This window comes from Oryza sativa, chromosome 10, assembly GCF_034140825.1.
Source record: "Oryza sativa Japonica Group chromosome 10, ASM3414082v1".
Taxonomy (NCBI): domain Eukaryota; kingdom Viridiplantae; phylum Streptophyta; class Magnoliopsida; order Poales; family Poaceae; genus Oryza; species Oryza sativa.
The window spans coordinates 20,484,195-20,497,334 of record NC_089044.1 but is presented as its reverse complement, the minus strand read 5'-3'; the positions used below and the strand labels follow the sequence as shown (position 1 = coordinate 20,497,334).

Genomic DNA, 13,140 nt, shown 5'->3' with positions numbered 1-13,140 from the left:
TGTATTAACATACAGTATAATATATCATTTGAAAATTTACAAGTTCAAGCTCAACATATCGCAACGAAAAAAATAAATTTTATATTTAGTTCAGAATTAGCTCATTTGGCAGGCATATAAGACAGTAAAACAAAAATGGCCCAAAAGAATTTAGGCCCACTAGTTTTTTAACTACTAAATACAAACTCCTAAGAAAGCGGTAAAAATCGTTAGGCTCGTTTAATTAGCCGGACGCGGAGCGACTTTGCCATGACGGTGGTGAACTCGAGCCTCTCGGCGAAGTCCACCTCGTCGCCGGCGACCTCCTTCCACTCGAACTCCTTCACCATGTTCGCCACGAAGTACTCCAGGTGCAGCATGGCGACGCTGAGCGCGGCGCAGATCCTCCTCCCGGCGCCGAACGGCATCATCCTGATCTCTCTGCTGCCGGTCACGTCGACGCCCTCCCCGTCGCCGCCGCCGGCCATGAACCGCTCCGGGATGAACTCCGTCGGCTTCTCCCACTCCTTCTCGTCCCTGCCTATCTCGGCCACCATGAAGTTCACCGTGGCGCCCTTGGGGATGAGGTACCCGCCGACCTCGACGTCCTCGGCCGCCTTGTGCGGGAGCAGCAAGTGCATAGGCGGGTGCTTCCTGAGACCCTCGAGGATGACGGCCTTCAGGTATGGGAGGTTGTTGCGGGCGTCGTCCTCGTTGATCTCGTCGTCGTTGTCGCCGCTCATCGTGGCCTTGATCTCCTCGTAGAGCTTTGATTGGATGGATGGGTTCTTGACCAGCTCGGCCATGATCCACTGCAGCGCGGTGGCCGTCGTGTCGGTGCCGGCGCTGAGGAACTCGGAGCAGAGGCTGACCATCTCGTCGTCGGTGAGCGCGCGGTCGCCGTCGCCGTCGACGTCTTGTAGTCTTATGGTCAGCAGTGTGTCAACGTACGAGTGGTTGAATGTTGTGTTGTCGTCCTTCTTCTTCTCTGATGCCGCTGAATCACCGGACTGTTGAATTTGTTTCTTGCGCTCTCGCCGGGCGTCGATGAGTGGCATGAAGAGCTCCTTCTGCCGCCGCCGCACGGCGAGGCCCAGATGGACGCGCCCGCGGAAGAGGTGCTTGGTGATCGCCGGGTAGAACATGAAGACGCTCGTCTTCCTCCCGAGGTACAGGAGAAAATCGTGCTGCGCGGCGCCGATGGCGCGCACCGCGGCCTCGTCGAGCCGCTCGCCGAAGCACATGAGCACGAGGAGGCTGAACATGGCGTACCTGAACACCTCCAGCACGCGAGGAGGAGACGCAGGGTGCGCGCCCGCGTCCGCGAGCTTGTCGACGAGCACGCGGCGAACCCAGGAGCGCGCGGGCGCGAAGAGGCGGACGCGCGACGGGTGCGTCGTCTCGACGACGAGGTTGCGGCGGAGGAGGCGCCACACTGGGCCGTAGCCGGAGCGCGTGATGGTGTTCCTGCTCTCGCCGAGCAGCGAGTGCGTGACGTCCGGGGGGCGGTCGGCGAGCGCGGCGCCGCGCCCCACCAGGGCGGCGTGCGCGACGCGGCGGTCGGCCACGAAGATGGAGAGGCGGGAGCCCACGCGCAACGACACGACGGGGCCGTGCCGCGCGATCAGTCGCCGCAGGAGCGGCTCCAGGTTCGCCGAGGAGGAGTGCGTCAGCCACACGAGGCTTCCGAGCACGGGCACGGCGAGCGGGCCAGGCGGGACGCGGACGCCGTGCTTCCGCTTAACGGCGCCATGCTTCGCGAGGAGGGTGAAGAGGAACGCGACGAGGAAGACGACGAGGAGCAGGAGCCATTGTGTTGCATCGATGGCCATGGCGATGGCGTCGTGTCGTCCCTTGCGTTCCGCAAGTTAATTATCAGCTCCGCTTCGTCAGTTGTTGTTAAAGATGGTTTAGCTTCCCTGCCTTGTGGCTCTAGCCTCTAGGCCTGTAGTTGATGGATGGGTTTCCATGGCATTCCGGACAATATCGATCGATCAGCATGGCCAGTTAAATATTCACTCAGATTCATATTATAAGTTGTTTGATTTTTTCCTAATCAAACTTTGTTAAGTTTAATTAAGTTTACAGAAAATTTAACAACATATAAAATATCAAATTAGTTTTATTAAATCTAATAATGATTATACTTTGATAATATGTTTGTTTTGTGTTGAAAATACGGATGGCTACTCAGACATAAACGTTTAGCTCTGGATTTGGTCTAATTCTTAAAACTTTAGCTAACGATGACTATCATACTTTAGTTTATAACGATAAAAATGATGTACAAATATTTGACTTAAATACTTATTTTTGTGATTGTATAATCTCTAGTCCCTCCGTATCGTACAAGGCTTGTCTGATTCCGTAGCATATCGATCGATCAGCACGTGTACGCTGGATCAATTATTTATCACGACAAAATTCAGAAGAAAAATCGGTCATCTTGAACTTGATGTTCGAACATAAACGTGCTTGGTTTGCCGACTTGCCCGTACTGATTCCGATTTTGCAGAAATTGGTAGCCATTTAGCGCCTCACTTGTTGGGGGCAAGCAGCCAAGCAATCAGAATCACACGATGAATACAAGTTGGCCATATCATTTGCTAGTTCAGCAATAGCACACAATGATCTGCTCTTTGCAGAACACATTAATCTACTCGTATATTGCTAACACACTCCAGCTTACATACAGTTACTACACTCACGCCTCTATACACTCGCATATGACCTGCGCTACAACGAGTAGAGCACTAACTCTTACCAAAAAGTAAACAAAATGACTGTATAGGACTTGACAAGGCTGAGTTTACAGTCACAGAGCCTGATGCCGATGGACTTAGAAGATTTGCACGGCACAAGCACAACTAGCAGCACAGGACTATGCACAATGCTTCTGAGATGTGGCCCCAGCTTAGTTTCTGTGGGGCTGAGCAGGGGCCACAGGTCAGAAGCACAATGTTCAAAGCTGTGCTACCAAGCTGGGCGCACACTTAGCCACACAAACATTATACGGCAAGAAACCTTACATAAAATATCAAGAGCTGACCTCGGCGACCTTGCTTGCTGCATCTGAGATCCTGAGGTTGCAGAGCAATGCATCACGTCCCGTAAGCACGATCTGAAAGAAGTCGCCTACGCGCTTCGATAGGGAGTCCAACCCATGCCGGAGCCCCTCCGCGCTTTTCGACATGCTGGATATGCAGTTTAATAGTTCCTCCTTGCTTTCCTGGACACTGGTTCTCTCAGGAACAACCAGGGCGCTCTCATCGCTGCTGCCATTCGCCTGCTTTACGTTACTATCTTGGTGCTCTTTGTAACTGATTCTCTCAACCATTGCCACTTCCTTTTCATAGCTGATATCCTTCTTCATTTCAGCTTCTTGTGTTCCCCCTTCTGCAATACTCTCTGAAATTACTATTCCACCCTCCCTGGTAGTGTCATCAGCAAGTTTAAGACCACAGTGATGGTCTCCTTCCTGCGCAATGCTGTCTGACATGACCTCTTCCTCTGTATGGCTAACAGCATTTGCCAGGTTGGCAGCTTCTTCTTCAAGCTGAGAAGTGCTAGCCAAAACATGCAGCCTTCTAGCACATGCTTCAACTTCTTCCAGCTCTTTTACAGCTGCAACACTTCCACCGGATAATTGTCTTGTGAGTTCCTCACTGACTGCAGTATGAAGGTCATTGAAGGCCTGAGACCAACCAAATTTTTCAGGGACATGCAACTCCACCAGTGGCTTGGGGCTGCCAGACAGTACAGCTACAAAAATACTGCATACGAACACCGTCACAGACTCGATTCCATATAACGCTCTCATGAGCACTTTCCCTTTCGCGGAGTTCTTGACCTTCATCAGAGAAAGGTTCCCAGCAAGCTCCTGCAAGGTCGCCGAGCAGCTAACAAGCCTTGCACATCTTACGCCCACCAGCTCCATCCACTCCCTAAGTGATGGCTCAGCTCTCTTGAGTTGCTCCTGCGACGGCACGCCACTCTCCGAGCCCAACACATGCAGGGCATACTGCAACAGCAATTGCCCTTGATCCAGACGAGAGAGCTCCGAGCTCAGCGCGATGCAAATATCCAGCAGCTTCACGCTGCTGTTGAGATAAATGTCCACCCATTTGTCATCCCAGTCCGAGACAGGCAGCTCGAGATCGGTTATCAGGTTAGCTATGTTGGTGTGCAGCTCTGACAAGCAATCCACTGCAAGCCTCATCCATGACAAGGTGAGGACATCCGAGGCGGCCTCCGGCTTGAGCTTCCTCAAGCTCAATGCCAGGGCATCCTCGTACGAAGCGAGCAACTCTTGGAGCTTCCGAGATAGGTGAGCTCCCCCTGGAAACATAACTCGAAAGGGATTCCCCACAGGGAAGAACGATCTGGGACTACCGTGTGCGCGACTCATCTCCACTGAACTGCAACCAAAGGGGAATCGAATCATCCAATTAGCACTTCGCAACACAAACATGGATGAATAAAGCAACAAACCAATCGGCCGTACATACAACACCTTTTGTGGATCAAATCAAGCAAAAGGGATACCTAACCTCATGGTGATAATAGTCCACGATTCATAAAATTCACAGAATCTCCCTTTTCCCCGATTCGTCTGGCAGATAAGCTCCCACTAAACATACAAACCCTAGCGATGCTCCGCCTCAATTCACTGCGCCGAACTAACATTACACTCTTGCAACACAACATGAAATTTTTTGCAGTAGCATATCTGTATCATCCATGGCGACCAAACCCTAAATCGAGCTAGACAAGTAAAAAATCAAGCAGGGGAATCACAGCCACAAATTCCCAACAACAAACCACCATACCTCCAAATCATCAAATCCACGAACCGATAAGAACACACAACTAAGCTACGTCCGCACAAGTTGACCTCAGATCCACCAAACCACCCAGAAAAAAAAAAAACTTGCGCCAAAATACTCTCAACCCAAATAACAACCACACAGGGATGAGAAGAGGAATCCACTCACCTAGATCGGCGGATCCGCGCGCGGGGGTGCTCAAATCGAGCTCGATTACTCGTCAATCGTCGCGTCTTCTTCCTCTCTTCTTCTTCTTCGGTGCGAGACTGAGTCGAAGGGGAGAGGAGAAAAAAAGGGGAAAGAAGAAAATTATTTGGGAGAGGTGGAAAGTTCGAGACGCGGAATGATACGTTATTACGTTGGGGTTGGGGGTTGGGCCGCGCGGCCCGTTAGGCCCGGATTTCTTTTTAGTTTTATTGTGATTATTATTTCTCGGTTTGGATTTTTTTGGGGGGGAGTGGGAGCCAACGGGCAAACAGCTGGCAGGCTGATAGCCATTTGTCGGCGTGGTTAAGTTAATGCGATTTTTGTTTGTTTCGATCGATGTCGTTATATATTTTTTTTCCGGGATTTGTTCGTGTGTGTCCAACTGTATGGTGCGATGATGCGAATGCTTATCTTAATTCCGGAATTCCCTCAAGCAAGATACTGTATCATTAAGAAAAAGTGGAGTACCGAATAGTTTCCGTTAAATTGTTTTGCAATGCATCCAGCCATATGGAGTATATAAAATACGGTCCTGCTTTGTATCCCTCAATCGTGATATCTGATATCACGTCCTTTCAATTATTAAAACCAATATAAATTGACTCTTTTAGTGCTATTAACGGTGCTTTTCACTGACGTGGCTTATTAACCTAATACAACCAGCTAATTGTTAGCTACTCCTAACAAAGACACAAGAACAGTTGGACACGAGTGGATACGAGAACACGATAGATAGGTTTCCTCTCGATCCGACAGGATCAAGCCGCCGCCGCCTTCGCCTCCGCCGTGTTCTCAGTTCATACCTTTCGCCATCGTTCTCCTCTGTTTAATACAATCTCCCACAACCCGTGACAGCTGTCACAGCACACGCAACTCACACACGCCATCGCACAGGATGGATTACTCACTTGGCCCACATCGGCCCATTAACACGAACACTGGGTCGTTTAGCACGCAGGCCGCGCCCCAGGTCCTTTCCTGATTCACCTCCCTGCTGTAGCTCGTCATCTTCTTTGTCAACTCCCAGTGCAACTGCAGACTTGTCAGACCTTCCCGATGTAGTTATGCCGCTTGGTTGGGATGGTCTGACAATCCCCCAGTCTTGAAAACTGGCTTGTCCCCAAGCCAGTGCACGCGGAAACCGCGCGAACAGATCCTCCATGTCCTCCCAAGTAGACTCTGACGGCGAGGAATGATACCAATGGGTTAGTAACTGAAGAACGGAACGATTACCTTTCTTTACCAGGCGTTTGTCCAGGAACTGGAATGGAACTTGGAGAGCTCCCAAAGAAGTTGGTAGCTCATCTTGCACCTTTTTAGAAAACCCCACAGCTGCTTTTAATTGCGAAACATGGAAGACTGGATGAATGGAGCTAGTAGCAGGAAGCTGGATATGATAAGCAACAGTACCAACTCTGCTCATCACCTGGAATGGGCCATAGTAGCGGAAAGCCAACTTGTGACAAGCACGTTGCGCCACAAACGTTTGAACATAAGGTTGTAACTTCAAATACACCCAGTCTCCTACTGCAAACTGTCTGAAACTGCGCTTTTTATCTGCCTGGTGCTTCATTTGCTGCTGAGCACGGTTCAGGTGTTGTTGCAAGAGCTGCTGCATAAATTTTCTCTCAGTGTGCCACTCATGTAAGTCAGCAATCTGACAGTCATCCAAACCAATGCCAAAATGGGATGGTGTATAGCCATAGAGTACTTCAAAAGGGGTTTTGTTCAAAGTGGAATGGAAAGATGTGTTGTACCAGAATTCTGCAAGATACAGCCAGGAAGACCACTTGTGGGGAGCAGCATGTACAAAGCATCTGAGATAAATCTCCAAGCATTGGTTCACCCTTTCAGTTTGCCCGTCAGATTGGGGGTGGTAAGCAGAGCTCATGTGCAAATCAGTGCCAAACTTAGAGAAGAGTTGATCCCAAAATTGACTGGTAAAGATTTTGTCGCGATCAGAAATAATGGCACGAGGCAACCCATGTAACTTATAAATATTTTTCATGAACTCTTGAGCCACCCCTCCAGCATTAAAAGGATGGGATAAAGGAATGAAATGGCTGTATTTGGAAAACTTATCGACCACAACTAAAATGCAATTGTAATGAGAGGAGCGAGGTAACCCTTCGATGAAATCCAGTGATATTGTCTGCCACGCTCCTGCGGGAACTGGCAAGGGCTGAAGGAGACCTGGATACCGAGCTCGGTCAGGCTTGGCTTGCAAGCAGACTTGACACGATTGTAATTGTTCTTTGATCAACTTCTTCATGCCTGGCCATGCAAACAAACTTTTCACCTTGCGGTATGTCACTGGGAAACCTGAGTGGCCACCAAGGGGTGTCGCATGCAGCTCATTCACTAATTTGTGTTGCAGGGCTGTATTGTTGCCCACCCAGATCTTGCCCTTGTATTTCAGAATTCCCTGGCACAGTTGATAATCCTTCCGGCTGTTGGGACTGATAGCTAGTTCAGCCAGTAGCTGTTTAGATTGACCATCCAGCTGATACCCTTGCATTAGTTCTTGCATCCACGATGGAATACATTCAGATATAGCAGCAACTTCACTGATTGGTGATTCCCTTCTAGATAGAGCATCAGCAGCAGCATTAGAAACTCCCTTTCTATAGCAGATCTTGTATTGCAGCCCTAGCAGCTTGGTGAAAGCTTTCTGCTGCCAAGGTGTATGTAATCTTTGCTCTGTAAGGTGCATTAAGCTGTGGTGATCAGTGAGGATAATAAACTCTCCTTGTTGCAAGTATGGTCTCCAATGTTCAACTGCAAGGATAATAGCCATGTACTCTTTTTCATAAGTAGACAGTCCTCTTGTTTTTGGGCCCAAAGCTCTGCTGAGATAAGCTATAGGATGTTTTTCTTGAGATAGAACAGCCCCTATGCCCACATCACTTGCATCTGTTTCAATAGTGAAGTGCTTGGAGAAATCTGGCAGTGCTAAAACAGGTGCTGCCACTAGAGCCTGTTTTAGCTGCTGAAAAGCTGATTCAATTTCAGGAGTCCACTTGAAGGGTATTCCTTTCTTTAACAACTGTGTCAGAGGTTTGCTAATCAGTCCAAAATGTCTGACAAACTTCCTGTAATATCCTGCCAAACCCAAGAATCCTCTCAGCTTCTTGATTGTGGTAGGTTGTGGCCAACTCACCACATCCTGTATTTTTGCTGGATCAGTAGCCACTCCAGCGGCCCCAATTACATGGCCCAAGTAAGAGATCTCTTGTTGAGCAAAGGAGCACTTGCTCAATTTCACCTTCCACTGGTGGGCAGATAAGAGCTGGAGCACTGTTCTGACATGTTGGAGGTGCAGTTCCAGTGTGGGACTATAAATCAAAATGTCATCAAAGAATACTAAGGCAAATTTTCTCAATACTGGAGACAGGGTTTCATTCATAGCACTAAGGAAAGTGGCAGGGGCCCCAGTTAATCCAAAGGACATGACCTTGTACTCATAGTGTCCTGAGTGTGTTTGGAAGGCAGTTTTGTATTCATCACCTTCTGCCATACGAATTTGGTGGTATCCAGCCCTGAGATCTAATTTTGAGAACCATTTGGATCCTGCTAGCTCGTCCAACAATTCGTCTATGACTGGGACAGGATACTTACTCTTGACAGTTACATCGTTCAGTTGCCTGTAATCAATACAGAGACGCCATGTTCCATCTTTCTTTTTGACCAATAGTGCAGGTGATGAAAATGGGCTACTACTTGGTTGTATCACCCCCGACCTGAGCATTTCTGCTACTTGCCGCTCAATCTCATCCTTGAGGGCTGGTTTGTATCGATAAGGTCTCAGATTGACAGGCTTAGCCCCTTCCACCAGTGGAATGTGATGGTCACAATTCCTCTTAGGAGGTAATTCAGTTGGCTCAGAAAAAATTTCCTGGAATTCATTTAATATGGGCTGAACTATCTCAGGCACTGTGGTTGCAGTAAGAGTTTCAGCAACATTGAGATGCACCAAACACATGACAGCACCCTTCTTGGACATACCTTGCAATTGGTCATTAGAAATAGGAAAACATGTAGAGAGTTGGGGATGAATGCCTTGCAATTGAACTGCTTGCCCATGGTGTTGGAATGCAATCCACTTATGAACCCAATCCACTTGCATTGGACTGAACTGCTCCAGCCAATCCATGCCCAATATAGCATCATAGCTGCCCAATGGCAACAACCTGAAATCACTAGTAAAGCTGTGCCCCTGACTCCACCAGCTGCAATTGGGAAGGAAAGAGTCACAGAACAACTGGCTGCCATCAGCTACCTGAACCTTGATAGCTTGATTCAACTTCTGCAATCCACACAATTGTGCCCCAAGTTTAGCATCGATAAAAGAATGAGTACTGCCGGAGTCCACCAACATTAACAGCTCTGTATTTTGCACCCAGCCCCGGAGCCTGATAGACTTAGAAGAATCTGTACCATTCAAAGCTTGAAAAGAGATGGCCATTAAGGAATCCTCTTCAGATTCAGGAGCCCCTTCTGAATTGCAATTTTCTTCAGGATCTGTCTTCAGAGCATTTATCAACTCCTCCACCACATGAAGCTGAACCGTAGTAGCACATTTGTGGTCCCTTCCCCATTTCTCACCACACACAAAACATAAGCCTTTTGATCTCCTGTAAGACCTTAGAGCAGAAACCTTATCATCCCTTCCCTTGCTGAATTCTACTCCTCTTTTATCTTCAATGTTCGTAAAAGGAATGCTCCTGGCTTGGAAAGTTGGTGAGGTCAGATTGTGACTTGGCTTAGTTTTCAGAAAAGTTGTTGTCTCATTTTTCTTGTTGCTAACAGATTGTACTCCTTCCAATGCCTCCTCCTGTAACAGTGCCACTGTACAGGCTGAATCAAGATCCTGAGGGCGCTGCACCATCACTACTACCCTGATGTGGTCCTTGAGTCCATCCACGAACTTTGTCACAAAATAAGCAGGATCATTACTTCCTCCATATGCCATCAGTTGATGCATAATAGAATCAAATCTATCCACATAGTCAGCCACAGAGCTTGTTTGTGTTATATGGATCCATTGCCTGATCAGAGCCTGCTTCCTGTCTCGGGCAAACCTACCACAAACCCTGTCACACAATTCGAACCAAGTAGCACCAGCCAATTGAGACCTAACAGACTGAAGCCAGAAAGCTGCATTCCCACAAAAGTTCAGGGTAGCAATCTTGACCCAATTTTGAGGATGTATACCATAGATATCAAAATACACTTCACAGTTAGATTTCCACAGTTGGGGATTGTCGCCATTGAACTGAGGACAGGACATGGGAGGAATGCTACCTGCAATACCTCCTCCCAGACCACTATTTCCAGACTGGAAGGTCAACCCATCCTGATTCTGTTGGTCAGGGGATGCAAACTCAGGATCGCGTTGCCCCTTGATGAACGGGGTGCTATGGTAGTTCAGCTCTTCCTTGGGCAAAACCGCTGTAGTCACCTTTCCTGCAAACTCATCCCCACTCGGCTGTCGCTGGATGCTACTCTCCAACTGCTGGACTTTATGATTCAAAGTGGCGAGATCAGAGCTGAGGATCTCTACCTTTTTCTCCACTGCTGGAAGACGAACTTCGAGAGATTTCTTGAGATCGGCGAAGTCCGTGCGCGTGCGCCCATCAACCTCCTCCCTCTTCTTCTCATTCTCCTCCATGGTCCGCAATAGCAGGTCAAGCTTGCCCTCCTGTGCCATCAGCTGCGCCGCCTGCTTCATTACGTACCTCGGCTTCTCCAAATAATCCGGCTTCTCCAGGGTTCTCGCCCAAATTCGCCACACTCCGAGCTCAGCTAACCTGGGGAAGGCAAGTTGCCTTTTCGCGGGGTCTGATCCGAAGAACAGCCCCAATCCCTCCCCCGGAATTTCACAGCCAAGCCAAGAGAATTGGGGGCGAAATTTTAGGCTCTGATACCAATTTTGTTAGCTACTCCTAACAAAGACACAAGAACAGTTGGACACGAGTGGATACGAGAACACGATAGATAGGTTTCCTCTCGATCCGACAGGATCAAGCCGCCGCCGCCTTCGCCTCCGCCGTGTTCTCAGTTCATACCTTTCGCCATCGTTCTCCTCTGTTTAATACAATCTCCCACAACCCGTGACAGCTGTCACAGCACACGCAACTCACACACGCCATCGCACAGGATGGATTACTCACTTGGCCCACATCGGCCCATTAACACGAACACTGGGTCGTTTAGCACGCAGGCCGCGCCCCAGGTCCTTTCCTGATTCACCTCCCTGCTGTAGCTCGTCATCTTCTTTGTCAACTCCCAGTGCAACTGCAGACTTGTCAGACCTTCCCGATGTAGTTATGCCGCTTGGTTGGGATGGTCTGACACTAATTCATCATACGGAGCACACATGTCAGCGGCATCTCTCTTTCTCTTTCCCCTCCTCTGCCACGCCCTTGACTCGCGATAGCTCCCCTTCCTCGTGCCCTGTCACCGCTAATATCACCATCGCGGCCTACCCAGCCCTTTCCACACCCGACTTTGACGCCTCCGCGCGGGGGGGGGGGGTCCGGATGGGATGGCTTGATCTTGAGCATGCAGAATGGCGACGAAAGAGAGATGTGGCTAACATGTGAGTCTACATGTTAACTCAGTTGGTTGGACCAGATCAACAAGCCACGTTAATAAACCACCATTGTCAATACTTCTCAAGAGTTAAATTATACTAGTTTTAATAGTTAGAATGTCGAGATATCTGGTATTGCGATTGAGTGATACGAATTGGATTAGACCTATAATTGAGAGAATTAAAGTGGACTTATTCGTTCATTCAAACAGGGAAAAAGGCCCATCTATCTATATGGGCTCAAGGGTATAACTGAGCCATCTAATCGGGCTAGTTTACATTGTCCTTTCACTAATTGGACGTGCCCAACTTCTCTCTCAAAGGCATTAAGGCCCATGTGCGACATCCTCTGAGAAATCCCATAAATTCTGGCCCCTGTATCCCAGGAACCAATCTTTGGATCAGCTTGAGATTCATTCTCGAGAATTGTCAACATGTCATCCTCTTCTCCGGCCAACCACCGGCCGGCGCGCGGCGACAAGGCTACTACTACCATCATCGCCGAGGTGCCTATCGCGTACGCAAACACGCACGGTAAATGCAACCAAAATCTCACCTCACCGTGATTAATTTGTCGCTTAATTTCACCTTCTCCTGTTTGAACATTGCAACAACCGATCCATCTACTCCGGCGCTCTCGCAAGTCGTAACCTCCAGATCGATTGATCCGATCCATCATGAGGATTTGCACGAGAAGCTTCACGTAAAAAAAGCCCCGGCCGCGAAGGCTTTCGGCTCCTACTACGAACCCTAGCCTCTCAGCTCACCTGTCGCGTCGTGTCGTCATCGGCATCAACAAAAAACGCAATCACCGGAGTGCAATAGAAGCAAAGAACGAGCATCCTGACAGATTAATCAGCTAGCTACAGCAGTAGGGTTTCTGTAGATCAGAATGCCATCTTCTCTTGTACTGATCCGTGTTCTGCATTATTCGATATCCATCCATCCATCGATTAGCAGCAGCTGTGATCGCTTTTGGAAGATTGCACAGTGGTGGTAATTACTTTCAGGTATCTGATGATGTGATGTCTCACTGTAAAATTATAAGCGTCGGCAACCGCTCGTTCAGTTTGGCTGTGGATGAGCAGTAAAAATCACATTTTCTGTTGGTGTTTGATTGCTCGCTTTGAACCTGAGGACGATATGCATTGCTTGCTCAGTTCAAGCACCAGCCAATTCTCACCATCTCCAGTCTCCTCCCTCGTGCTGTCTCCCACTAACTGATGACATACACAGAGAGAAAAAGATAGAAAAGATGCATATGGCAACGACGACCACTGTACGAAGTGTTTGTGATTCGTTCGATATCGATCGATCGTCATTGCAATTTTGCAGAGACATGATCTCACTCGATCATTTCATCTCGGCGTGAGGTGAGGGGGGAGAACAAAAGGGAGATCTTGAGGCCAGCAACACTCCGAGGCTGGCCCTAGCTTAGCTCAAAACTGAGTGATTCCTGGCCTCAAGTTGTACACATGGATGTACATTCTTTTTGTGTGCTTTTGTTCAGTTCATGTGCAGTACTTGTGCATG

The 13,140-nt window shown here is 48.6% G+C and overlaps 3 protein-coding genes across 3 annotated transcripts; all 3 read right to left on the bottom strand.

Moving 5' to 3' along the window:
* On the bottom strand, nt 1–1,996 carry LOC9267354 (cytochrome P450 89A2). The gene has a single exon (XM_015758411.3). The coding sequence runs from the start codon at nt 1,809–1,811 to the stop codon at nt 210–212; it is 1,602 nt and encodes a 533-aa protein (XP_015613897.1). The 5' UTR covers nt 1,812–1,996; the 3' UTR covers nt 1–209.
* A 529-nt stretch (nt 1,997–2,525) lies between these two features.
* On the bottom strand, nt 2,526–5,274 carry LOC4349103 (UPF0496 protein 4-like). Its single transcript, NM_001423085.1, has 2 exons — nt 4,974–5,274; nt 2,526–4,397 (listed from the first exon to the last, which is right to left on the bottom strand). Exon 2 carries the CDS (start codon nt 4,385–4,387, stop codon nt 3,017–3,019), a length of 1,371 nt encoding a protein of 456 aa, NP_001410014.1. The 5' UTR covers nt 4,388–4,397; nt 4,974–5,274; the 3' UTR covers nt 2,526–3,016.
* Nucleotides 5,275–7,322: 2,048 nt separating this feature from the next.
* Nucleotides 7,323–10,743, bottom strand: LOC136353568 (uncharacterized). Its single transcript, XM_066304576.1, has 3 exons — nt 10,317–10,743; nt 7,408–10,169; nt 7,323–7,334 (listed from the first exon to the last, which is right to left on the bottom strand). The coding sequence occupies exons 1-3, from the start codon at nt 10,741–10,743 to the stop codon at nt 7,323–7,325; spliced, it is 3,201 nt and encodes a 1,066-aa protein (XP_066160673.1).
* Between the last annotated feature and the right edge of the window lie 2,397 nt (nt 10,744–13,140).

Excerpts from the sequence above, each read along its gene's own strand:
- LOC9267354 (XM_015758411.3), bottom strand. The coding sequence starts at position 1,811 with ATGGCCATCGATGCAACACAATGGCTCCTGCTCCTCGTCGTCTTCCTC.
- LOC4349103 (NM_001423085.1), bottom strand. The coding sequence starts at position 4,387 with ATGAGTCGCGCACACGGTAGTCCCAGATCGTTCTTCCCTGTGGGGAAT.
- LOC136353568 (XM_066304576.1), bottom strand. The coding sequence starts at position 10,743 with ATGAAGCAGGCGGCGCAGCTGATGGCACAGGAGGGCAAGCTTGACCTG. Across the intron at positions 10,170-10,316 it reads TCTGGGAGGAGGTATTGCAG|CTTTCTGGCTTCAGTCTGTT; the intron begins GTAGCATTCCTC and ends GTGGGAATGCAG.